Consider the following 27058-nt stretch of genomic DNA (forward strand, 5'->3'; position numbering starts at 1 on the left):
TTAGGCTTAGAGCACAGGAAACAGCAGGGGGCTCCGGATGCTGATCCATTTTATACTTCATTAATTTTATTTTTAAATTCTGGTTCTTGTTTTCAGTTATATAAGAAATGTAGGAGTCTCACACCTGTTCATCCCAGTTATAAATGGGATGAACAGGTGTGAGACTCCTACATTTCTTCCTGTTTACAGTGTTTTTCCATTTGCTTCCCTTTAACATGGCTCTGCTTTACACTCGGCTGGAAGTCAGATAAACGTGCTAGGACATTACTGGATTAGTGCTATTATGGCACGGACAGTGAACAACACTGTAATTTAAACATTTCCAATAGCAGAGCTATCAGTGGGGCTGTTGGAGAAAATACTCATTGCAAAAAGAAGCCACTTAATTCTCCCTTTTCCAGAATGTAAACGGATAATTCTATAACATACACACAGCATAAGTCTACTAACCCAAATAAACCATATTTTTAACGCTATTTACAGCTGTAATGTGCATGGTATTGTATTGGTTTGAGATAAAACTGAACAGACAGCCTTCAGTAACACGCATTAATGTGCACGTTAGCCTCACCAATTATTGTTTTTTGTTCACCATTTTAGCCATAGCATGAATGTGCCTTCATAAGTGGTTCAAAAGGCTATTTATGGATTTATTTTTAAATGACCCTATTAATAACCACTTGCTTCCATTATTCAAGTGGGTCTCAAAACGTTTCACATAATTTCATCTCTCTGAGCATCACTGAAAGCAATCTAAGGCGTCTTAACCCAGCCAGCTGCAGCCGTGCCGTGCTACACTAACTTGGCCATATCCCAGCTAAGTGGACATATTGATATTGAGTTCATTCTTGGAATCAAATATTTATGTCACTAGGTATGAATTTCATGAGCCGTTCCCCCAGGGATTGTGTTGCCTTTGGCTAGGCGAGCCGCTTAGCTCACAGCGCTGCATCCTTCTCTTCTCACTGTGTCTCTTTCACTGTCTGTCCATCCCTTTCTTTTCCTCTGATGACAGCTTACTTGACAAGTCTGCCAAGCTCTCAGCTAGGCTAGTGTCTGGGGCCTGATAGCCATGTATGGATAGTTCTTCCCTCCTCACCGCATCCCAGAGGGAGAGCATCCTTAGCAAATGCCAAATAAACATCCGTCGATCGGGCTCCCTCACACGTTGCAGAGAGCCATGCCACTTAACCCCTTGTCCAATCTCTGTCCTCAATAGGAACCCATTTAACTATTGTCCCACAGGAAATGGAGCAACTTAGCTGGAAAGCTCTGGGATTGGTGAGCCACAGCGTAAATACGGAGGATTTCTCAAGGCACTCTTTGTGCGTTTGATGTTTTATGTTGAGCGAGCTGGATGTGAGGACATTGGCTCTCTGTGGATTAGCATACTACAGAAGTCTCATTAATTTCTGGGACATGTGACGAGGTGAAATTTCACTATTAACTGTCGCATTTGTGATTTTTTTTATTGTTCTGCTTAAACTAAAACAAGCCATTCGTATAATCAAATCGGCTATAAGCCTATAACATAAAAGGGGTTACTAACCTTGGTGGAACTATATAGAGGATTAAGCAGTTCTTAACTCTGCGCATTAAGTTCCTTTTTTCTAGCATATTTGTAAAACAGCTGTTCAAGGTCGTCATTTGTCAATGGTCAGCTGAAAAGCCATACCAACCAAACGTCAGGCATAAAAGCTTTGAAAAACTGCACCCAGTCACGGTTGAGGTACTATCATTAGGATTTATTATCATTTTATAATAGTTATTATAATGAGTGTCATATTAGACTTTTAATTAAAAGAAGTTAGAATATAGAATCCTGGAAGATGCGATCAGTACTAAACAAACCAATTGAAGGGGTTCTGCAATGTTTTAAACTAATTATATTTTCCTTACCAGTCTCATAATGGAACCAGCATGCTCTATTATTGCACTTTCCAATAAACACATCTATTCTGATCTTATGGTCTTCATGGTTTTTATTACTCAATAATGCATCTTTGGATGTCTGCTAAGGGAACTAAAAGCCCCCATTCTCTTAAAATAAAAGCCTCTATGTTTCCCCACTTTATCTTATAATTCATGATGCATCAGATAAGGTTTTTCATATATTCTATAAATGCTTAAGTCTGAAAGCCATCACCACAGGCGTTTGTTTTATTTTTTTTTCAAGAGATGTCATTTCAAGTTTTTGCCCTGAGATCTCCATTTGCTTCATGCTCCCCATGCATCATGTAGAATTGGGCTTTTGCATGTACGCCTTGAGTAGCGGGGCTGTCCGTGACCTCCATTCAGTAATCCCTGGACCTCTTCTCACATGCCGCTGATCCCTCCACGCTTGCTAGCTATCGTCTTCCTCTTCGCAGCCCTGTCACCATCATCTCGGACGCCTAGATTATTAAACCCAACACATTCTAATCCCATTCCATCCTCATCTTCCTACTCTGCAGCTGTCAGACTGTCATCACACCACAACTTTAGCTTTAGCTTGGCAGCTTTTTGCCCGACTTCGAGACCTCTCTGCTGCACTGTCAACTAAAACTAAAACTGATTTTTCTTTTACAGCTTCATTTTCAACTCTTTTTTTCTCCTTCTGCATAGGGTTGCCGCAGCTTGTTGCACACACACACACGCACACACACAGTTTCTTTATTGTTAATGGTGCATAGCAAGGGAGATAGAGCCTTTGATATTTTTGAGACGCAGTACACAGGCAGAAAAAAACAATGAGGCTCATGGGATGAGTGCTGGGGGGGGGGCTGCCATCATTGCTCAAGCACATCAAAGGAGTCTTCAGCAGAGGTCTCTAAACAAGATGGCAGCCAGGTCAAATTAGTCAAACATTAAAAAAAACAGGTTGATGTTTAATGGTGGTCAAGTCTCTGAGCTGCTTGTTGGGTTTTTAATCCAGCAAGCAAAAGAGGGATAATTTTAAGAAAAAATAAATTTGTTTGTCATGGCTGAATCACTAACCTCTTCAGATAAGTGGAATAAAAAGAAAAACATGCCAGTGGCTGTATTTTTTTCCCCGTGTATGGCAGCCGTTGTAGCCTTTATAGGAGGGAACAACAGTAAATAATCTGTGTTTGGTAGGTTTTAGGCCCTGGAGGTGTGACAGGTCTAACAGTGTATGGATCTCCAAACCATCTTTGACTGAATGAGGTCATCCGATTTGTATTTGGGAAATGAACACAGAAGGCTTCATACATTAAAAGTTCCATGTTAAGGTGACAGTCTGCTGCACACAACTACGAGCGCAAATGGTTATTACGGGAGCTAGAGCTTCGGCCATTACCGCTGCCTCACTGCAGACACTGTTCCTCTTTCAGCTCATAAATACGGAGACGCCGAACAAAATGTAATGCAAATATCCTTGCAGCCTCCAGGGTTTCCAAATCTAAATGTTTGACTTCTAGTGGGCCCCCAAATCACTCAAGCCTCATTTTCAGAACAAATCTTTTCTATCTTTCTGCACTCGGTGTTTTTTTCCGCCGCGCGGCATTAGCATGGTGGTGGCGGTGCCCAATTTGCCCTAGTATTACCCAACAGGTACATATTACTGCAGTGAAGATGTTTTTCTCTGTCCCTGCTGCAGCAAACGAGCAGACTTTCTGGCTCTATTATTCAGCAATGCAAGCACGTGCCTCTGAAATGATACGGGCAGAAGCAGCTTTGTCTCATGCATACAAATGGGAAGGTTAGCATGTGATCTATCCTGGAATGAATTGCACTGTCTAGCTCTGACAATAGGAAATCGCTTGCAGCGGGAATAAAGTCCTTCTGACTCCCACCTCTCCTGCATAAATGTGGCACGGTCAAATGGACAGTACACTTGACATGCTGTCCACTGAAAACACAAGGAAGCTGCTGAGACGGGCAGCAGCGGCTCTTTTTGCTCAATCTCGGCTGGGAGAGACGGAGAAAGGGACTGCCTGCAACTCAAGCCTTTATGCTCAGCTGCACGGCTAGTTGCTATAGCAACATGCCTTTGCATTCCTTCTCACCTGCCGGTTTTGATCAATTTGGACTCTTTGTCCCAAAATGCCTTGCCGCTGCGACAAGCTTAACACCAACTGATTTACAAAGGTCAACGCTGACTAGTGGGCTGCTTGAAGTCACAGATGTCTCCGGGTGCAGCAACACCCCTCCTACAGAGAAATCCACACCAGCTAATGATTCATCAAGAGAAGGAGGCTCAGGAGGGCCTTTACTAACGGCACATTCCATCCTAACCATGTAAAGTGGCAGAATTTGGCCAGTTTGTCATTAAAGTTACTCCAGAGAGACAACCTAAGAATGAGACATTTGTGTAGCCAAGAGGTTAGTCGTGACTGATTACATGGACCCCCTTTATTGTATATTTGAACTAAGCATATAAGTCACAGCTGCCAACATTTAGACATTTTAGGTTTCTCTTTTTTCCCCCTAAGATAGTATTGTGCTAATTAGCCCTTTTTAATCAGGCACGTGCAAGTGTGTGCTGGGTCCTGCATAATGGGTATATAGATGAACAGTGACAGCCAGTGCTGCGTGAGAAAACCAGGCAAGCAGGGAGTCGAGCTTGCGCTGGGGGCAGTGAGGCGTGATAACGTGGCTCGCACGTAAAAGTGCATTTCTTCTTTAATAATGTCTGCTCGGAGTTGAGTTCATGGAAATATGACTCATATTTATGCACACTCAAAAGGCACCAATGGGCTCAGGAGTAGTGTTTGATGATCTCCGTGCTTTTCTGTGCACGCTCTAGATTTTGTATAGGTGTGAAAGTATGCGCTTGTTCATATTGTCCTCCAACTCCCCTCCTACTGCAATGTGTATGCTGAAATGTTCCATAAAGAAGAAATTCTGGATGGATGGATGGATGGATGGATGGATGGATGGATGGATGGATGGATGGATGGATGGATGGATGGATGGATGGATGGATGGATGGATGGATGGATGGATGGATGGATGGATGGATGGATGGATGGATGGATGGATGGATGGATGGATGGATGGATGGATGGATGGATGGATGGATGGCATCACCAAATTGTGCTGCACAGGAGATGTAAATGGCATCAAGCTTTTTAGCGCTCCAGAAATCCAAAATAGAAGTAAAAGCAAATGAATTGAAAGTGTGACTTTGAAAATTCCGTGTGGTAACAGGACAGGGGAACGAATCATTGTTACTCTAAGTGAATCGACGCGGTTGGACAATGTGGCGCGAAGCTCGGAGCTCATTAGCGCAACATCTGGAAGGAGGTGATCTGAACCTGCCAAAGAGAAAGCAGAGGAATGGAACATCCAAGGGGAAAGTGTGCTTGTGCCCCCAACACATGTAAAACACAAAGATTGTGCTTCTGCCTGGACTCATTTAAACAGCATCTGGGCTCCAATTTTTTTTAAAAATGACAATATGATGCTAACGCTGTTTGTGTCTGTCCTCCAAATCGGCCTTCAGTCTTCGTGGAGCCTGCAGACTGTGGCCAACCAAGAAATAAACCATTGAAAATACTTCTCCATGTAACCTTCTCTGGGAAACAATGTCATCGAGGAATTTAAGGTGCCGTCATTTCAGACACAGCTCCTGCTGCACCCGTCCTACCTATGAGAGGCACAAATCTAGCAGAACTCTGACAAATTCCATCATATCTGTGACAACAACTTAAGCAATTGAGAGCAACATGAGCTTATCTTCACAAATACTTATGCAGGCATCTCAAAACTAGGCAATAAAATATCAACCATGTCTAATTATTAGGATTTTTTTATGATTAGTGGAGAACATTATGTCAGAGATGCAGCCTTTTGTTTGTCACTAATGCTTTTATCCGGAGTGGATGAGCAGTTGGACCACTTGCTCCCCCCAATCTCTTGGTGAGGTTCTGCTGGCAGTGCCCCTGACATGGAAGCTTCGTTGTTGCCCACATCACAAAGCCAAGTCGGGACCATGCCAGCAGCAGTGGCAGCGGCAGCGGCAGCGCTAAGTAGGTCACACTGCAGTCACGCCGACTTCACTGCTGGGGAAGAAAGCCAGAGATAGAGTGGGTGAGAGAAACAGAATAAAAGAGGAGCAGCAAAGAGAGTATGAAGCAGATGATAAAGGAACCAGGTGAAGGCGGCGAGGGACGGAGTCCACCAGAGACAGAAACGATCCGACTGATGGTGTAGGGATGTCGACACGGTGGAGTCACAAAAATGAACCGACTTCATTTGCAGATGTGGATTAGGAAGAAAAACTCCGGTGATTATCCAAAGCTGAGGAGACTAAAGTTAAAAGGCCGTCAGGTTTTCAGAAGCACACTAAAGCTGCAGTGACGCAACGTGACAGAGGTGACACGATGAAGGATGGCGTCAAAAAGGCCGCTCGACCCACTTCTAGATGTGTCGCGATTAACTATTAACATGAAGGGACAGTCAGGACACAGCGGTCATACTAAAGTTCTGTCAAAGAACTTATTCCAACACAGAATGTGATGTTACAGACTAAAGGAAGAGATTTGTTACATGGTTAATTGTAAGATATCAACACTTGCTGCTCGGCTTTGATGTGTTTTAAATGTCACTTGACTGATGCAATTTTGGGCACGAGGATTAGATTTCAGGCCCAGCTCAGACTGCTGACACAAAGAGCACAAGCGCCTCCGCGTTAAGACTGGATTTAGCAAGACGCGTATCCTTAAAATACATCTACGATTAACCGCTATTGTCGGCACAGACACATTAAAGAAGCTAATCTTAAGAAAAGGTAAATCTACGATCGGTTTTCTGACTGCGCATTAAACATCCTGTTCTGTTGTACCGAAGCAGATTTCTTACCATTTATTTTTGGAAACAAAATAACCCCCATTTACACCACCAACCAGCTTCACTCCTGAAACTGTTCAGGGAGTGTGTGACACTGTCAAAAGTGACAATCCAGCCAAAATCAACAGAGCTAATGAGCCCAGTTGTCAGACATGCTGGAGCAAGTCCAGTTCATAATAGATCTCTTAGTTGCATCCCATATGATCATGTCTTTCACCAGAAACAGCCCATCTCATCCATCGACAATAGCTGGAGGCACTGGGACATTCTATAAGCAGGGAAACAATTCAAGAATTAGAAAATTCAGCGAACATTTCAATTGAAGTTGAGATTCTCGAACAGTTCATCGCATGATTTTTAACACTCTCATTTTAGATGAATCTTATGACATGACTGTTCTCGCTCCTGAGTTGATGCTCCAGGGTAGCAGTCTTCATTTAGCATCAGAACTCTCAAAGCTCACAGTTATTAGGTCGAGAGTTGCTTAGCAGTGGCTCAATTTCAACATAAAATGCTACACAGCGTGACATATAGTGGATCTTCATTTTCACCAGAACTTTGATGCTTCATGGTGACGTTCTGACGCCGCAAGCTACACTGTACCTTACATATGCATGTTCGACCTATTAATGAGCAGCCTTTACATCCAAAAATGATGCTAGCGGTTATTATATATATATATATGGCCTGAGGCGGCCATAAAAGAGAACTTTTACTTCAGTCCAGTGTGTCTTAACGATCACATTTTCACCGTGTGCGAGGCAACCATGTATTTTTGTAGCATTTAGCCTTCACGCTATATTTGAATACAGTTATATTTTGATTTTAATTCAATGTAGGCCAGGAATGGCGATGGTTTCACTTCTGGAGAATCTCCTCCCTGACCCATTAAGAGGATCCCCAATCACAGCTCTTATTTATAGCCGCCTTTTGCCACCATTTCCCTCCAGAGTGTGTTCATGTTGTTCACACCACCAAGGGCAGATTTAAATGTACACACCCACTGCAAATGCACACACAGTTAGCGACGCACACTGTGACGGTTTGACACCCTCATTAATACCTGCGGCCGTGTCAAGAGCCCCAAATGCCAGTGTCCACACCCTGTAATGGAATCACTTACATCCATGCTGCATCTCATCTCAGAACCAGAGGTGAGAGCAGGTAGAATATGGACTGAATCAGCCCCCCCACCACGAACTGAAGTTTTGCCATAACACCACGTGCAATCTCTTCACTCTCGTTAATCCTTGGCTATCAGAGTACTCCTCAGTAGAACCGTCAAAGAGCTGTAACACAAAAGCATCAATGTCATGGCAACAGTTGCCCAGTCTGCCTCACTTCCGCCTTCATTTCACATGAATCACGCCTTATACCACGATCACAGGAAATCCTGTAATTTAAATTGATTTTGTTTGTACTTTGGTTGCATTTAAAGACGGAGAAAATTGTGACTGTGTGGGAAAGCTTCGTGGATAATGACAGCGAAGATGCGCATTGCTGCAGCAGATTTGTCATTCTTCTTGATGGTAATACGCTTCTTTTTTCGGATGAGTCACTTTATCAATGATGCCGCACACAGAAGGAGAACAAAATCGTCCCAACATATCTGTAATCTGGTCCTGCTCAAGGTTTCCTCCTGTTTACAGTTTGAGTGAGGTCAGAAACGTAGATGATTAAGTAGCGACAAAACTAGTAGTTCTTGTCTCACGCAGCAGCAAACTTCTATTTTAAACTCAGGGTGGCCCTTTCTGCTTTGGAAATGTGAGTGAAGACGACAGCTTACGGGTTTCTTTTTAATCACCGAGTGGTCCTTGGCACAGGTGTCTAAAAAATGTAGAACGATTAAAGTTTTATTCAGAGAGAGAGCCTGTCTGCCGAATGGGACGAGGCTCCGAGATGAAACTGGAAATGATGTCTCGTCATCACGGCATCAGTTCTTGCTTCAGTCAGACAAAGCAAACCAGGACAGCTGAAAATAGCGCACTCAAGTCTTTTTCATCGCGCGTAGAAGTTTCACTTGTGTGTTGTTTTGGACAGCTTGTGATCGTGTTCACACACCCGTTGTGTGTGAGGTCATATAAAACTATGACAAAACTATGAAAAAGGTTTATTTTTATGTTTACTGCAAAGCTAACATGATAACATGTGTGTGTTCTGGTTCATCCAACATAGTGAGGATATTCACTGGCAGGAACAGGACATTTTATGTGAGTGACATTTATGTCACCTTATACAGCAGAGGTTGAAGACTTGATTTTAAGGTCAAGGGTTTTAGTTTGATTTGGGCTTTTAGGTATTTGGTTCTGATAGTTGGGGTTAGGGGCTGGGGAAGGCATGATGTCAATGAAAGTCCTTACAAAGATAGCACAGACATGTGTGTGTATGTGTGGGCTCCCATGCCACATTAATTTTTCCCAACAGTTACAGGACAGTAAAGTGTCAGCAGCAGCAAACTGGTGCAATTATCCTCCAGCAAGGATTGATGATGCAGCAGTCTAATGTCAAGAGTCTCCTTTTTCTCTGGTACTTGACCCACCCACCCACACACATAGAAATATAACAATAAGATGGTGAAACTGGGCATTTCCAGGCAATGCATCACAATCCTCCCCCTAATGCAAACACTTGCTAAGCTGACACGTTACATAAATCAACGGAGGAGGCAAAGTCAGCGCACGTGTCTTTGTGTGCCTGCATGCACTACTGTACAGGTCAGAATTTATGTTATACACCGACTCTGTTTCCAATCTTCTGGTTGTGTCCCATCCAAGTTCTTGAAGTGGCCTCTGTTTACCTATCTTACCACACACACTCACACACGCAAACAGACAATTAAATCATGGCTACAAATGACTGTTTATGGAAAACAGAGAGAAGCATCATGTAAAAGCAGAGAAGAAGAAAGAGCTTCATTCTGCAACATCAGAGAGAGTAGAAGCCTCTAATATTAAGGACAAGAGCCTTTTATTTTGCAGCGATTCCAAAAGCATATGAATACACATATGTCCAATACACACACACACACTCACACATGCACACCCATGACATGGGGCGGTGGGTTTGAGAAACATATGTAGGGAACAGGGAAGGGCGTCTCTGCCAAGGCATTGGCCTTTGGTAGTTGAAGGGCTTCGGAGTGGAACAGATTCAGGCCGGTGCTTTGAGGTTGGGCTGCGCCCCATCCCAGCCTTTGAACTGAGCAAGCGCCCAGGCTCGTGGCCTGCGGTAATTAACATTTCACCGACGTCTATCTTCAAAGGCAGTGCAAAAAGCACCGAGCAAGGCGCACAGGCATTATATCAAAAGAGCTGCCACGCACTGCTGTGAGGTCTGATGTCGCAGTTTAAAAAGCCTCTGCGGCTAAACGGACCGCCGACTTTATGTTAGAGGATACATGTGTCTTCGTGATGCCTGTAATTATCAGGAACTATATCCCCACATCATCTCATTTTTACATCAGCAGCTATTTTTCCTAACACAAACATTGATGGTTCTATCAGCATCTGTCAGCCCTCGGTCATTAGTTACATTAAATACCATCATTAGGACTGTAGTACTGTCTGGTTTTTGTATCGTTAAAGACTAAACAGCCCCCTTATTCATGACTGACGGCCAATTTATTTCTGATTTCAAAGAGATGCACAGTGATGTCAAAGCAGTGAACTTGAACACTCCTGATCATCCCTTCGAATAGCAAATGTTGGCTTAGGAGTAAAGAAAACGGAGACATTCTTAAGAGGAAGGTACCTAGCAAAGGCAGCATATTTGCTAAAGCTCAGTCAGAACGTGTCCCAAGTCAATAGTAATCCACCAACGGAGGGGTCAGCGGTGGATCGGCAGGCCCAGACAGCTTGAACAGGGTATGTTGGGCATAAGGAGAGTGGGCGAGACTGACCAGAGTGACGACACAGGGAGGAGAATTAAGTGAGGCGTACAGCAGGTCAGGAGGAACAGACCAGATTAGACACACAAACATATTTAAAGGCTGGCCCTCTGTCATATTTGCAGCTCTTTGCGGATCAGCGATGCTCGCGGATGGAACATCGTGTACGCATTATCTGAAGATGACTGGGGTGTTTTGTTCCATGCTCAGCTGTGTAACAAAATATTACATCATTGTCTATTTAAATGCTGGAATTCTATCGATTCTGGTTCTATTAATAACAATAATAAGTAAATAGCTGCAAATAGAAGCAACTTTTCACAGACGCTATAGCATTAAATTAACACAGTGTTGCTGTAGATTAAGCGAAAAGAATGTTGAAATAAGACAACCTCATCCAGTTCCTATTATTTCAAAGGCACGCGATCATATTGAACGAATAGCAGTCTGGACAAAAAATGAAAAAGCCAGACAGTTATTCAGGAGTATGACTAATTTTTCAATGTTTTCCTTTGTTTCAAAAAAAGCATCTGTCATAACATTCAGCAGGGACTGACAGTGTGTCTCAAACAATCTATTCAGCTGACATGTCTCTCTGTCGCCGCTCAGTCGAGCTAAGATGTACCTCCTCTCCTCTCCTCTCCTCTCCTCTCCTCTCCTCTCCTCTCCTCTCCTCTCCTCTCCTCTCCTCTCCTCTCCTCTCTCTGTCCTCCTCCCCCTTTCCCCTCTCTCTACCCAGCCGGCCATCAGCAGGAGGGTCCCCCTGCATGAGCCTGGTCCTGCTCAAGGTTTCTTCCTGTTAAAGGGGAGTTTTTCCTTGCCACTGTTGCTGATTGATTGATTGATTGATTGATTGATTGATTGATTGATTGATTGATTGATTGATTGCCAAGTATGGACAAAGGCTACCCAATAACCTTATCCATATTTGCACGCACGCGCACACACGCACAGCAGCGGGTTGAAAAAGGGAAAAAAATCATTAGTTGTGACAAATCCCTGACAAGCTAAAATCACATTACAGATGGCAAAGAAGGAATCAACATCAAGACAAGCTTAGCATCCAAAATATGATTATGATGCCCAAAAATATCATGTACACACAAACAATCATTCTCTTGGACTGTGATTCCCCCCCCAGTTGGTTTTAAAAGAGTGGCCTGAAAATGCTGTTATGCAAAGCAAAGATGACCAATGTAATGCGGCAGATACAATTCAGAAAAACTCCTGTGGTGCCGTTTTAGAAATGCTCTGAGAGGTCATTTTTTCCTTCTTTTTTTACCTGTAGAAAACACTCATTCATTGGTTCTAAAACATGCCTTCACTGTGGGTCCTAAAATACTTATCTCCAGAGACAAGACAGTCAACCAAAAAGGCTGTCTGGTTTACAGCCTCCTGATTGGAGTCCATTAAATGTTAATGTGGAAGGCTCGGGGGCAGAAGCGAAAGTCCTTTAGCTGGATGCTGGCAGAGGCGGCTTGCTTGTCAAATACCAGACAATACACACAGGCGAACGGATGTGAAGAGAAAGATTACCTGCCTGCTGGCTGCTTTCTGCCGATTGCTGCATGTGCAGCAGGAGGCACATCAGTCAAACTGACAACCGAGAAGAAACGGCTCATATCACAAGTTTTCTCATTTTTTTCTCATTTTTGTCTTTTCCTTGTCGCCGTGCAGCCAAATAAGAATAACAAGTCAGTTCGATAAAATTGCATTATTTTGTCACTTAGAGCCACATCTTAGTCTATATAAAGAGCTAAAGGTAAGTCTTTGGCTGGATGAGCGGGACTTCATGAGAAAAGGGCAATGGTTTCCCTTGGTGAGTCACGAGGGAACCCGTCAAAGTCACGTGGAAAATAATGTCTTTCGTGTGTGCAGTTTGTTAAATTTAGTCAAAAATGAATGAGACTGTGACGTTGTAATGCATGTGAAAACATAGCGACACCTCCCTCATTCGGCACTTGCTCATTTCTAGGCAAATTAAACATTGAAACATTAAAAACATCCAAAACTCCAGTAAACAGAAGCAGGAAAACAGTAAAGGTGCTAAAATGGGTGAAATCCTAATTTTGCCATGAGTGAAAAATTAAGGATTTTGCATGCGGAGGAAGTTTTATTTTGGTAGCAGAGTGAACGTCAGCTGCAAAGTTGGGTCCTCCAAGCTCACTGGGGCTCTTATGCCTCGCAGCATATGACAACAACATATGTGGCCCTTTTTGTGCTTCATTTAGTTCAGGCTCTGTGTTAGTAAATACCTAAAATATCACATTCTGTTTGTTTCCGAGGGTAAGGTTTTGTCAGGTAAACGCGTGCATGTGTTATCTGTTGAGAGAGCGAGCCGTGGAGCGTGTCAAGAGGACAGGCGTCATCTGACTAGAGCCTCTGTATCTTTTATTCAGTTTAAATGCGGTTTGGGCTAAAGAGACGGGGGCATTGTGCCTCAGACGGACGGCTCTCGATAGCAGCACGACATGGGCGTGAAAACCGATGTCTGGACTGAATGGATTTCCTTTGTTGATCTGGTTCTCCATTTCTCTCTCCTTTCAGGCTCCGCGTCTGAGCTCGTAGATACACTCTGCTTCTTATATGGCACATTCAGTTTTTCCCTCCCCGACTATTATGAGACAGGAGTTACATTTTCAACCCTTCTTTCCCACTTTGCCCACTTTCCACCCGCCTCACCGTTTTAAGATTTTTTTTCTCCTGATGCCTCCGGCTGTCGGAATGTTGGAAAGACAGATTGAGCTTGCGACAGTGAAATGATGATGCACGTGCACACGTCCGTGAATGCACGCTCGCTCCTCCTCTTTTACCTAATGCCCCGTTTGACATTGGGCCATAGAGGGGAACGGTGAGACAGGCACGGAGGATGATGTAATCGTGACAGCAGAAGGTGACTTCCTGAAAAGTTGCGCCCGGCGCCACCGTGCTGGCATCACACTGTGTCAGAAACACGCAGCCTAATCGATCCAGTAGAAATTCCAAAGGTCTTCTTCTGTGGGCAGCCAGCCGTTACACCGTAAAATCTGAACACGCGGCTGTTTACAGTCGTTAATCATCGGTCTTAGATTATGGGAACATCTGCACCAGATCAAGTCTTATTCAGCCGTGCATGCAGACTGTGTCGCCATGGCGACATGGCCATAGAGCCGATATCCCCACCCCACCGTGGTGAACATCACCCATGAGTCTATTCATGGGTGATTTATTCAAGTAAATAAATTATTCGGATTTTCAATTCATTGAGTGATTGACTGACAGATTTATTTGCAGTGCACAATTAAATCTGTTTCGTAAAAGAGACACGGGCATTTTAAAAGTCTCTCCATCTGTTGTACGCAGCCCCCACTCTGCCGCACCCCTCGCCTTGCCTCAATTGATGCAGCATTTGTGCATGTTGCGCACTGGTGTTGACCTTCTCAGAGGCCGGCGAGCGGCATGGTTAAAAGCCGACAAGGACGTCTTGGCAACGGCGAGCGAGAGACTCCGCGTGTGCAGCTTGAGCTGGGCGTCGCTGGCTGCGCGCGTGGATTTATGTTTGTGGGTGTGCAGAGGCAGGCAAGAATTTGGGAAGGGCAAATCGGTATCAGTCACTGTCACTAAACACTGCAGTTGCTGGCTGGGGCCCACACACACACACACACACACACACACACACACACACACACACACACACACACAAGCATGCAGTCAAGACGACACATAAGGTGCAGGATGCATAATTCATAGAGTAATCAAAGGCAGACATAAGTCATAGTCTTTGAGTCTGCAGCCACACAAGTACACACCCTCAGACACAAACACACATTCTTGTACTTACATCTTTGTGAGGACTTATTATCATAGATGTGTTGCATTGCCCAGTTCCTCACTCTGACCTTCACCATCAGATTGAAGTGCTTAACCTCTACCCTATCCTTTACCTGAACCCAAGTGACCTTGACCTCACCACTAAGCCTTAACACACCAACAGACCTTTGAAGTTGTGGGGACAGGCAACATGTCATCACTTCCCAATGAGCACACAGACATACACACACACACACACACACACCCTCTATAGTAGTCCCATCAGCCAGTCAACAGTCTATGGAGGGTACCAGTGCGGGGAGAGGAGGTGAATGAGAGGAAACGGTGGAGAAAGCGAGCACATCATTTTTCAAACAGCCTCTTCACTTCCCTCCTCTGCCTGGCGGCTCGCGTTTACAACTTCCTCTTCCTTTACTCCCATTTTTTTTTAAAGCATTTCTGTCTAGACCAAAAGATACAGTGGAGGGAAGAAAAACTCCCCGAGCTCTCTGTTTCAGCTGCCCTGTGTTTTCCTCTCTGTAATGTCTCCAGAGTGATGAGAGGTGATTTTGAAAAAGTGTTTTTGCGGGGGCCGAGTGCATTAATATACTATTAATGCAGATCAATTGCGTGCATATGAATGTAACCCAGATTGAGCGTTTTATTTGAAAGCAATTAAAGGCAGTCCTGCTTTCTCACAAGTGCACAAGTAATTTTGTGCGTGAGTCAAAGCATTTGAACGGTGCCACTTCCTCTTTTTCACTGTTTGCCTTCCTCCGTGGGCACAGCTGTAAAAAGCCCAGCTCTTAAAGCTTTCGTGTCTCTCTAAATCTAAACCAGTGTCCCATTATTTATTTATCTGCTGGACACCAGAAATATCCAGCAGGAACACCCAGGTGGCTTCAGCGAGATGAGCCTGGGCCTCGCCGTGGGGTGGAGAGCGGACAAACAAATGAATGATAAAGACAGGAAGTCAGACTCACACGTAAACTGCAGACTATCGGTAAACAACTGCCACTTCGCTGAGCCATCCAGGTAATGCACCTGTGCTGCGGCGCCTGATAAATCCCTGAATGCTGTCGTCTTATCTGCCCAAGCCAGATCGAGGAACAAGGCTCCAATCTATTTTCTTTTTTGGTGGGGGGGGCATCTCAGTCTGTTTGTCTGCCTAGCTGCACCTGTGCTGCAGTCCTTCAGCCTTGCATCAGGCTTCCCTGACTCCATTACTTTTCCTTGTGGTGATGATGGGATATAAACTGCCCTCAGTGATGAACCTGCTGAGAGCTATCGCCTTAATTTGCACAGTTACCCTCAGATCTATGGAATTTCATATTTTAATATATTTGCTCTCAGTGGATTGGAATTGTAGAGTGCATTTTGATAACAGTAATGTCATCAAACAAAAGAATGGTTCCTTTTATGGATTTTATTCCATTTTAATTAAGAATAGACCAGAAATTTATTTCAGTGATTAGATTAGAGGTTTTAGCTGTCTGCATATTGCAATTTATGGTGGAGGTTTGAAGTAGTATGTTGAAAAAAATACTCAAAATGCTCCATTTAGCCTGATGAATGTGTTAGCATTTAGCTTTGGGTCAAACCAAAGTCACTTTGTTATCACTTAAAATGATATTATGTTGGATATCGTCATTTTTACAGTAACGATAACCTCCAATGATATTACCCTTGATGTTAAGATGTTTGGAAAAGACTTAATAATCTGTTTTTAAGGGAATTCAATATGTATAACATAAATGAAAATAGGCCTCTTTGTATAAATGTTGGTCTTTGTATTTGGTCTATATATTTGTCGATTTGAGATTTGTTATCATTGTGCAGATTGATCAATTGCAAATGCAACTACCTGAAAAAAAAGGAAAAGGTTTGAAATGCCTCATAAACCCAATGGGTCATTTTTGTACCATGGAAAAACTTGATGTAAGAGCATTAATGGTCATGAATTTCAAACTCAAACTTTCAAACATTTATTCATTACACGTCTCTATGGGAGTTTGATTGAGTTGTGGAGTTTTATGACCCTTCTCGCTTGCTAATGATGCTTCTTTTCAGATCAGCTCATCTTCTGCTGCAGGTTCAGTACAAATTAGTTTGATGTAGATTCATCCCCTCCCTCAGCCTTTGGCCCCAACATGGCAGTGTGCCTTGAGTTTTAGAGAGGATGGAGAAACATTTCACTGAGGTTATTTTTGGCAGTGTTACATAACAAGTCTCTATCTGTCTCTGCGCGTGGAGTACGACTGTGGTGGATGTCACAGATACTGGTTTATGAAGGGAGTCAGGGAGCAGCTGTCTGCCAGTCAGGAAAATGATATAAGTCGTATTAGCTAAAGGTGTTTTTTGACATGTGCCTGACTCAGCTGAAAAAAAAGGTTTCAAAAAGCAATTGGGACTGTTTTCCTAGTTATTCCCAGAAGGGATGTTGAAGTGCGAACCAGGAGCAGGCCCAGTAAACATATTGAACATTAATGGGATTTTTCCATTGATCTTAATTTTCATTTAATTCGTTAGCTAGTTCCATGTTCTTTGCAGTATATTGCAACACCCAAAAGCTTCAAAAATGGAATTCTTCTCACAATCTTAGCATCTGATGAATAGATTTCTCTGTGATATCTCTGGATCACTGTCATCAATTTCTTTAGATAACTTTCATCCATTGTAATTGTGCTGTGCATGATAATTAGACATCAGCTGGCAAATCATACCATTAGCTGCCTCAGTTAAGTAGGTTGATATGGATTATTTTTAGAGTAAAGCGCTTTATTTTATATCTAGATCTTTCTTGTTTCATTCCTTGTTTAACTGAAGTCCAAGTCCAATTTTGATTAATACAACAGAGGACTTGTCGCCATTTTAGTTGCATCACGCAGGCACCGACTGAGTGCACAGGACAAATAAAATCCAGGAAACAAACTTGGTAACAACAGCACCATTTAATACCTGACAAAGAAAATATATGTTTTCTGTTTTCAAAAACAGTGTATTAATCCACATTTCACAATCTGAAGCAAATGTTCGTGGAACTCAAAGTCCCAGTTTAAGCTTGACCAGTTGCATCTGAGATCTTCATGTCCAGTGTCGGTGTTACGTGTATTTTCCTGCCTAGATCCTTCTCAGTAACCTTCCAGCAACCATAATTGTGATAAACTGCAAATAAATTCAACGACCGAGGATTGACTGCCTCTTTGCTAATTACCTTTCACAAGGCTGTTGTGTTATTTTGGATTGTCAGTTGTTTGGTTACACAAGTGCTACTAGATACATCTTAATGAAGCTTGGCTGGGCGATGGGGAATGAGCCAACAAGAACACTTTGAAATTTATAAAACATTCCAGAATTCGAGGGTATTGTTAGACTTGGCAAAGGTGGAGTTGCTTTTCGTCACGTATCCTTTGGAGTCTGGAGGAGGGTAAACCTGAAGCATATTCAAAATAAACCCAAATGATTGAGGGGGAAGAAAGAAGTGGAAAAGGATGTGACGGAAAGGAGGCCAGAGGAATGTGGTATTGCCAAGGAGTCCGGAGAAAGAAAGAAATTAGGAAAACCAGTGAGAGGAAGAGAAGATGTGCCCTCGAGGCTTTGGCAAGATTGCTTTCTGCCTGCCTAGCAAGTGGGGGAGGCAAAGAACATGGCCACAGCCTGGAGGAGCTAGGTCGGCAGGGAGGATGTTCAGGTGTTAATTTGCACTCCGTCTCACACCTCCAGCATTCCATCATTTTGCCAGAAGTCTGCTGCGCATGTGAGATGATAGCTCTCTTACCTTTGATCACATCTGGCCATCGCACAAACCAGACTTTTCCACAGGTAATGGCATCTTGTCACAGCCTGTTGGCTCATCAGTTCAGAGTGTGTTGTCTTACAAACATACAGGTGTGATACAAGTATTTGGATAGTGGTCCAAATTTGGGACAACGGCAGTAAAACGGAAATGATCTTTCCAGGTTAAATTGGCTCCCTGGCAGGTGATAAGATGGGGTGAATTTTTAATCCATGACCTCATGAAAATATGCCAATTTCTGCCTCCCTGCTGGCGTCAGCTTCCTGCCCCCTTGTCTTTATTCTGGCTCACTTTCTTTAATAAAAAGTCAAAGATAGCAGGTGTAGGCCACTTTTGCTTCCCAATTACCTCACCAGTGTCTAATCCCACCCCCAACCTCGCTGCTCTTCCTACCCGATTCTTCCCCCTCCCAGTCACTCCTGCTTCCTCACCTTTGCCCACGCATTTTTCTTCTCACTGTGTTTTCATCTCTTTCCTTCATCCGTGCAGCCCCTGTCAGGCTCTTTGGATCACCAATTACAGCAGCATTAGCTCGCTAGCTGAAGCTAAAGTGACAGGCTGAAAAAAGAAAAAAAAAGATGCATTAATTCTGCGCAAAGATTGGCATTTTTTTCCCGTAAGAAACTAATATATTTAATTGCTGGGCCAGTTTAATAAGTAGCAGATCAACTTGCAGCTCAGGCTGAGCTTGATTTCCAGTGGGTCACGTGATAGATTGAACCAAAGTGGAAGCTGCGGCACTGATACAGCCGTCTATGCCATTTTTATCTTAAGGGCAGTGTTGAATGCCACAACTCTATTATCTAAAATGACTTTTAACAATGCAGCAGCCACTGTGTGCCCGCCCGCTAGTGCTTTTTATGTGATGGGAATCCTAGACACTTAAGGATACCATAGCATGCTGTGAGCCCCACTGTCATGTAAGAACACCAGCAGCAGATACTGAACAGCTTTTTAGGATGATGTGATAACAGACGTAGGGAAATAAATTTAATTCTGTCATAGAAGGAAGGGAAAAAAATTCTTGAATTATTGAGTGAGTAAAATTCTCAGTCTGACTCTGCTCTGCAACATGTTTTTGCCTCCCAGCGACATCTTCCACTAAAAAGGTCTGCTTCTGATTTCCTGCAGGATCGAACTTGCAGTTTCGTTTGATTCCTCTCTGCCCCCCCTCTGCCACGCATAACGATAACCTCTCATGCCGCCTGTCGGATAGAAGGAGGGCTGCTGGGGAGCTTTTTGCAGAGGCCTGCCTTTAAACAAAAATGAATCCTGACGTTGCGCCGCTTGAGGCGAGGAGGCAGCAGGGGGGACTGAGCCAACCCATTCATCATTGGAGCTCAGACAGTGACACACGCTGAGGCCTGTTCAACATGTTAAACTACACCTGCTCACGCACAGGCGTCCCCTTGCAGCCAATCCGCTGCCTTCAGCTGGGGAGCCAATGGAGAGCAGGGATCTTCACTGGAGGTGCAGAGGAGCGAAAGAGAAGAGGATTTGTCAATGTGGCGTTAAAATTCATGCAGAGGTGAAGCTCCAGTCTAATTATTGATCAATGACCGCCTTCTGGCCTTGAGCAGCATTAAAAAAAACAAAGCAAAGATGTCCACACAGCCTTATGGTAGGTGCAACCATGTAAGGTTGCTGCAGCAACAGGAGAGAAGAAGACTTAAAAATCAGAGAGTGGGAGAAAACCAAGCGTGAGATCCAGTTACATAAGGCTGTTGTGTCTCTGATGCAGTGCTGAAATCATCATACTAAGGTAGAATGAGAGAATCTCTATTTATGAGAGCGTGTGTGGGCAGACGTGGGCACGGAACCGTATGGTGCTGCTATTTATTTCTCCTGTGCACTGCACTTTCTGCAAATTAGTTGTAACTATTCTTTTTTTCTGTTGGAAAACGACATTCATCCCCCATCATCAGTGCATTGAGAACATGATCATCGCTCAGTTGACAAGCCAGGAAAACCTGTTTTTTTGAATACGTGAATACTGTTTTATGAACAAATTTACATTTCGAGACCTTTTTTCCCTGGACATCATTCTGGAAGAATCACCATAAATGTGAAAGGTTACACTAATCTGAAGGCACCCGTCTGTGTCACCCATATCATCTATCATCTCTGACCTTTTATCAGATCATCCTAATATGATCTCATTATTTACTGCTTTTCACAGATGAGAGAAATGTTTTTGAAAAGTGATTTTATCTGAAGGGACGGTAAGAATAACATAATTATTCGACAAAATCACTATTGCAACTATTAGGGGTCAGTTAGGAGGGTAACAAGCACAAATCTGCTCGCTGATCAGGTAATTTTAGACTAGCCTGTGTACATTTTGTTGTTTTATTGTTGAATAACTCCTTTCAATCAATCAAAATTGTCTATAAGTTAAGACTGATGTTTACTGTATACAATAGACATTAATATGTGCAATTTATTTGGTATACGCCTGTTGTTCGATACCACCCAGCCTATTTCAGATGAGGATGATTAATTATTGAGATATTATCTTGTCAGTCCTTTAATGAATGGTTGTTGCCCCTCTAGTGTTATTGCATAAGATACATGCAGATAAGCAATGGAGCAGGCAGATGAGACTCTCTAGAAAGCTTATATAGCTATTAGATTTTCTTAAAAGTTATGGACTGTTAGAGGCGCAACTTCCTGTTTCTATAGCAACACTTCTGTCGCACATCTGTATATAGGTCGGTCTCATTCTAAAACCTCTTGCACATGGGTCATATGAAATAAAGCTTTTGATAGAACTGACTACAAAGATATGTTTGGGTCAGTCCTGATTTGAGCAGAATTTAGATTAAAGTGACCTTAATCCATCACCTGACTCCAACCCCTTATCCAGCTCTCTATGAATCACATGAATTAATACGTTTCTGCGGCGATGTTCGGAGGAATCAGTCGAAGCCTGCTCAGAATTGCAGACACACCAAAGAACAATGGCGGGGAACGCAGCCAGAAAATCCGATATTCCAACGGGTCCTTTTATTTTTATCTTTAATTGTTTTTCCGTCCCACTAACTCCATTTGAATTCTCCTTTCATCCACCAGATGAAGTTTTTTTTGTCTGGATTAGTATGAAGAACTCCTTCAATGTCCCAGCTGTTCTTCAGCTTCTGTGTGCGGCTTATTTCTGTATTCCTTTGTAAATCTGTTGCCTAAACTGATATAAGTTCTATTGCTGCGGTCTGTGCTAAACATGCACCCTTCCCACACAACAAAATGTGGCCCCTGGGCCTAATATCGAGTCAACACCTCAAGCATCAGCGCCACTCTGGATTCTCCACTCAAAGTCGGTGCACCGATAAGAGCTGGAGCAGATAAGAGAGGTGTCCAGACTGTATGTGTACAGAGGAAGAGAGTGACGACACTGACCACATCCCCACTGTGGGCAGGATCAATAAAACAAAGTCAAACATTTCTCACCGCGTAATCCTCAGGGGTCCTGTTCTGAGATCTGATGGAAAACTGCGGTGTGTCAGATTGAGAGCGCCATGACCAGGCCTTCATTTGAAGCAAAAGTGATATTTACAGTTACTGCAGGGGTTGGGTGGGGGGGTTGCCGGTTGGTCATGGGGACGGGTTCAGGTGGGTCAGTGTCCCTGTTTCAGGCTAAACCCTGTCAAATCAAATCAAATCAATCTTTATTTATATAGCGTCTCAATCAAAATTGTTTCAAGGCACTTTCCAGAATCCCAGGGCCTAACCCCAGACAAGCAACAGTGGCAAGGAAAAACTCCCCTTTAACAGGAAGAAACCTTGAGCAGGACCAGGCTCATGTAGGGGGACCCTCTGATTGGGGGGGGGGGGGGTGGAGAGGAGAGGAGAGGAGAGGAGAGGAGAGGAGAGGAGAGGAGAGGAGAGGAGAGGAGAGGAGAGGAGAGGAGAGGAGAGGAGAGGAGAAAGAGAGGAGAGGAGAGGAGAGTAGAGGAGAGGAGAGGAGAGGAGAGGAGAGGACAGGCACAGAGCACAGAAACACATGATATGTGGAGCTAAAACACTGTGACTGGCCACAGGGCTGAAAAGAAACCTGGGGTTGTTCTTATTTTCCTCAATTAAAGAAGAAAAATAAGCTGTTCTAGCCTTGCAGAGGGCCTTTTTGTAAATTAATAGACAGTCCAGGCTACATGATAGCTGTCTATTTTACAAGAATGCCACTTCCTTTCCAGTCTTCGCACTTTCTGCTTGAGGGTCCTGATATGTGAATAATACCAGGGGGCACACCTCCTCTGATTTACTATTTTCTTTTTCAGGGGGGCAACAGAATCAAGCGTGATTCTCAGTGAGGTTGCTGCACCTTCAGCAATAGAGTCAACCTCAGCAGGGCTAAGATTATAATGATTGATCCCTGGGGAAACACACAGTGGTCCTGGGATTAGTACAGGGATCACTTCCTTAAACTTAGCTACAGCATTATCTGAAAGACATCTGCTATAGTAAGACTGTGCTCTGAGCATAGAAGAATCCTTAATCATAAATGTAAAAGTGATCAAAGAATGATCTGACAGGAGTGGGTTCTGAGGGAACACTGACACATGTTCTACATCAACACCATAAGTCAGAACTAGATCTAGGGTGTGGTTGTAGTTATGAGTTGGTTGGTTTATCTGCTGAAGGAAACCAACTGACTCAAGTAATGAAATGAAGCCATTTCTAAAGCTGTCATTTATAACGTCCATATGGATATTAAAGTCTCCAATGACAATGACTTTTTCCGTTCTAAGGACCAAGTCAGATAAGAAATCAGAGAACTCAGACAGGAACTCTGAGTGTGGTCCAGCAGGGGGCCGATATACAAATACAAACAGAAGTGGCTTTTCTGCCTTCCAGTTCAGATGGGTGATGCCAAGAGTCAGGCTTTCAAATGAACTGGAGCCATGTTTTGGTCTAGGATTAACTAATAACTTTGAGTGATAGATTGCTGCCATTCCCCCTCCTCGACCAGTAACACGAGGAATGTGATAATTTAGATGGGTAGGAGGAGTAGATTCATTTTAGCTAACATACTCCTCCTCCTGAAGCCAGGTCTCAGTAAGACAAAATAAATCAATGTGATGATCCGCTATCAGGCCGTGCACTAACAGGGATTTACACAAAAGAAATCTTATATTTCACATTCCACACTTAATTGTGATATTAGTTTCTCCAACTTGTGCTTTAGTATTAATTTTAATAAGATTATGGTGATTGACTGCTCCCCTGCTCTGTGCTTGGTGAACTTTTAACCGTGGAACAGAGACTACCTCTATGGTGTTAAATATGTTATTGTTGGCAGATGAGGGTTCTATGGAAGCAGCAGATAGGCGTGTAAGACTACAACTCTGTATCCTGGTCTGGACCCTGGGTTGTCAGGTCACTTTGGGTCTAATAAAATTAGCCAGATTACTAGAAATGAGAGAAGCACCATCTCGTGTGGGATGGACACCGTCTCTCCTAATCAGACCAGGTTTTCCCCAAAAGGTGCTCCAATTGTCTATAAAGGCCACCTGGTTTTCGGGGCACCACCGTGAAAGCCAGCGACGAAGCGACGACATGCGGCTAAACATCTCATCGCTGGCCAGATTGGGGAGGGGACCAGAGAATGCTACGGAGTCCGACATCGTCAGGCTCTGTTGTGATGTTGTGATTATGTCCTGTGATGGACTGGTGACCTGTCCAGGGTGTATTCCTGCCTCCCACCAAGGGACCGCTAGGATAGCCTCAGCCTCATGAGTTGGAATAAGCCACAGCTAGCTAGAAAATTCATGGATGGATGGATGGATGGATGGATGGATAGATGGATGGATGGATGATGGATGGATGGATGGATGGATGGATGGATGGATGGATGTTGCAAAAATATCTAACAATATGCAATATATTTACAGTACATTACAGTATTTCCATTGTGTTTGTTTTGAAGAGAACTTACGCGAAGCAGCCAGAACTCTGGATTCGGACCACAGAGATCGAGACACTTTGATAGTTAGAGCCCGTGTTGGATTACAACTGATTGAAGAAGGATAAGCAGTGTGTAGGGAAACAAGAGCAAAACTATTTTCGTTGCTGTCCTTTTCATAACCAACTATTAATAAAGGGAAGCAAACAAAACGGACTCTCTTGTTAGTGAAAGCCTCGCTCAGATGCAGGATGTTCAATGTCAGCGTTTTGTCTGATGTTCGATATATAAGCATAGTCTCTACGAACATGGTTCTAAGCACAAGGATTTGCATTTCTACAGATGCATGTATCACCGATGTAGCATGACCCCCTCCTCCTGACATGGGTATGAAAACCTGCGGCTCTGTAAGTGCTGCAGAGCGAGTGAGCTCTTAAATTTTAGCTCAATTCTCCCTCACTGTCATCTGTGTCATCTGTCCCTCGCTTTCTCCTTGTCACTTTGCACTCTTCTCTCATCTAGCAGCAATTCTTTCATCTCTTCAGGTTAGTGTCTCCCCTGCCTCTATAATTGGCACTTTCTGGGGGGGAGGGGTTTATTTTACAGGCTCTGAATCTTCATTAAGTGTCCCACTTCTTTAACCTGAATTGCCCTGTTGCTCGGTCAAACAGCATTCGGCTGTGCCCCAGCATCATGACACATGACTGCGGCGTCCCAGTTATAAATAACCTTGTCTCATGGTACTCGGTCCAAGTCAAGACTGAGAGCCAGAGGGACGGCAATCTGCTGTCTCCCTCCGGAGACACTCACACGCTTGCAATGTGCAAATGAGGACGATCAAAAGAGCTTTATTGGTGAAAGAAATCATTGCGAATCAAATCATTTCATAGAGCAAATGTCCAGACCAGTATTAGCAGAAAGGCTAATAGCAGCCGCAGTTAGCCAGCTCAGGAAATGGTCATTGCAGAGGGATGTTCCCAGCAGGAGTCAAACCATCCTGGAGCCAGAATGGATCGACCCCAGATGGGTGTTTGTAATCCGTTCAATCAAAACCCAACTGGGAATCAATCGCCTTGTCAGTGATCAAGCAGGGCGTCTGAGAAATAATCTCCCAAACTGCGGGTGCTGCCCTCCCTTGACAATTAGTCTGGACGAGGTCATGGACGAGGTGCCAATCGCTGAAGCCTCCACATGGACGCGTCCCGCAAACTCCTTTAACCGTTGAGTGTTTTCCGAGGAACAAAAAGCTGACAGGCAGGCTCTGCAGCGATTGTGCTCACTTCCTCGTGTTAGTGTTCAAACCTGTCATTTATGGAGCAAAAAGTCATGTTCCGGTTTGTGTTCTTCTTGCAGCCATGCGGAATATAGATCACTGTGCATCCTGCGAAGGCACGTTTCATTAGCTGGAGTCATGTTACTTTACATGTCTCACGCCAGGCATAGTATGGAGATGACCGACCAAACACGCTGTGTCTGTCCCGCGTCTGAGTGAAGCTGTCTGTTTCTTACAGGTGACAGTAACCCAAAGGAGAGCAGCCCCTTCATCAACAGCAGCGATGCCGCCGCAGAGAAGAGCCAGCAGTACGACAAGAAGCACATGGCCTTGTTTGAGGTAAGGCTCCCCTCACGTACCCGGCTCGCCGTTCGGTGATTGAATCAGGGTTCTGACATCGATTAATGAGGGTAATTACTGCGTGAAGGGCAGACGGGAACTTCAGGTTAATGCAAGTAAATCTTATACCACTACAGGAGGGAACTTCTAGGATTTACACAACATCATTTAGTGTTCTTGCTGAGATGCGAAGATGGAAATTAGCACTTTAGTTAAACCGTCCTTAAACAATTTAAGAGGTTTAAATGCACAGCACTGCGTTCGCATTTTCTTTTTCTGACTGTTTTCAGTTATTTCAATACAAAGCCAGATGAGCACTTTGATCCCAGCTTTCCTGTTTGTGTCTCCGCAGGAGGAAATGGACACCAGCCCCATGGTGTCTTCTCTCCTCAGCAGCCTGGCCAACTATTCCAACCTCCCCCAGGGCAGCAAGGAGCACGAAGAGGCCGAGAACAACGAGGCCGAGGCATCTCGCAAGAAACCTGTGAAGGTATGAAACCAAAGCCCTTCATAAACTGAAGAATTTTCACGTACACTTAAGTCTTTTCACGTATATTTGGGGCTGCATATTGCTCTGCTACTGCTGCTGAGGTAACAACAATAAAACACATAGACTTCACAGGTGCAGGACTTTGACAACCCAACCCTCATGTAATGCAAGTAGTTTAATGCAACTGACTGTAAAGTGGTAGTGTTGCACAATTTGACAAATTTGATGCTCTATTCGAATAATTGGCCTTCAACACATCCACACTTGAGCCTTCTGGGTCAGTTTAATTCAGAAATATTGTTGCACTAGACTCTTTTAGTACATTTAATGCCCTCTTAGTATGAATCTGATAACCATTGTGCACTAAATATTATGCATTATATATGCTAAAGAACATGTCAAACAAGTGCTGCTGATATTGTGAATCCCCCTGATTGTATAACTGGATTGTTCCTCACATGCTCCTCATTAATGAGTTCCTTTGACATCATTGCTGCTATTTTCTTCTGCGTGTGGGGAGGCATTTATTTGACCAGGTTTTAGGAATCCGGTAAGAAATTAGCTTTAGTAGCAAAGTTAAATAATATAAAAGTCATATGTTGCCTTCAAAGCTGTCAACGCCACAGCTTATTTTGTCACGATGCAGATAAGACCGGACTGCTTCCTCCTGATCTGAGGTGTATTTCTCAAACTCTCCCCGGCTTGGCCAATGCTGGGAGCTGGTCTAATCTCCCCCTTGTCACCCCCCAACCCCTTTAATACTTTAATTAGCCTGCATGCTACACCAAACCACT

General features: G+C 43.7%; 1 protein-coding gene across 3 annotated transcripts in view; it reads left to right on the forward strand.

Moving 5' to 3' along the window:
- slc12a5a (solute carrier family 12 member 5a) overlaps positions 1-27058 on the forward strand; it is a 103453-nt gene that overhangs the window by 43242 nt on the left and 33153 nt on the right. For all 3 annotated transcript variants that reach the window (XM_057030487.1, XM_057030488.1, XM_057030489.1), the window contains exons 2-3: positions 25674-25774; positions 26127-26264. In XM_057030487.1, the coding sequence (XP_056886467.1) occupies positions 25674-25774; positions 26127-26264 (239 nt within the window). The remainder of the gene's footprint in view (positions 1-25673; positions 25775-26126; positions 26265-27058) is intronic.

Source organism: Takifugu flavidus, chromosome 4, assembly GCF_003711565.1.
Source record: "Takifugu flavidus isolate HTHZ2018 chromosome 4, ASM371156v2, whole genome shotgun sequence".
In the NCBI taxonomy this organism is placed as follows: Eukaryota; Metazoa; Chordata; class Actinopteri; order Tetraodontiformes; family Tetraodontidae; genus Takifugu; species Takifugu flavidus.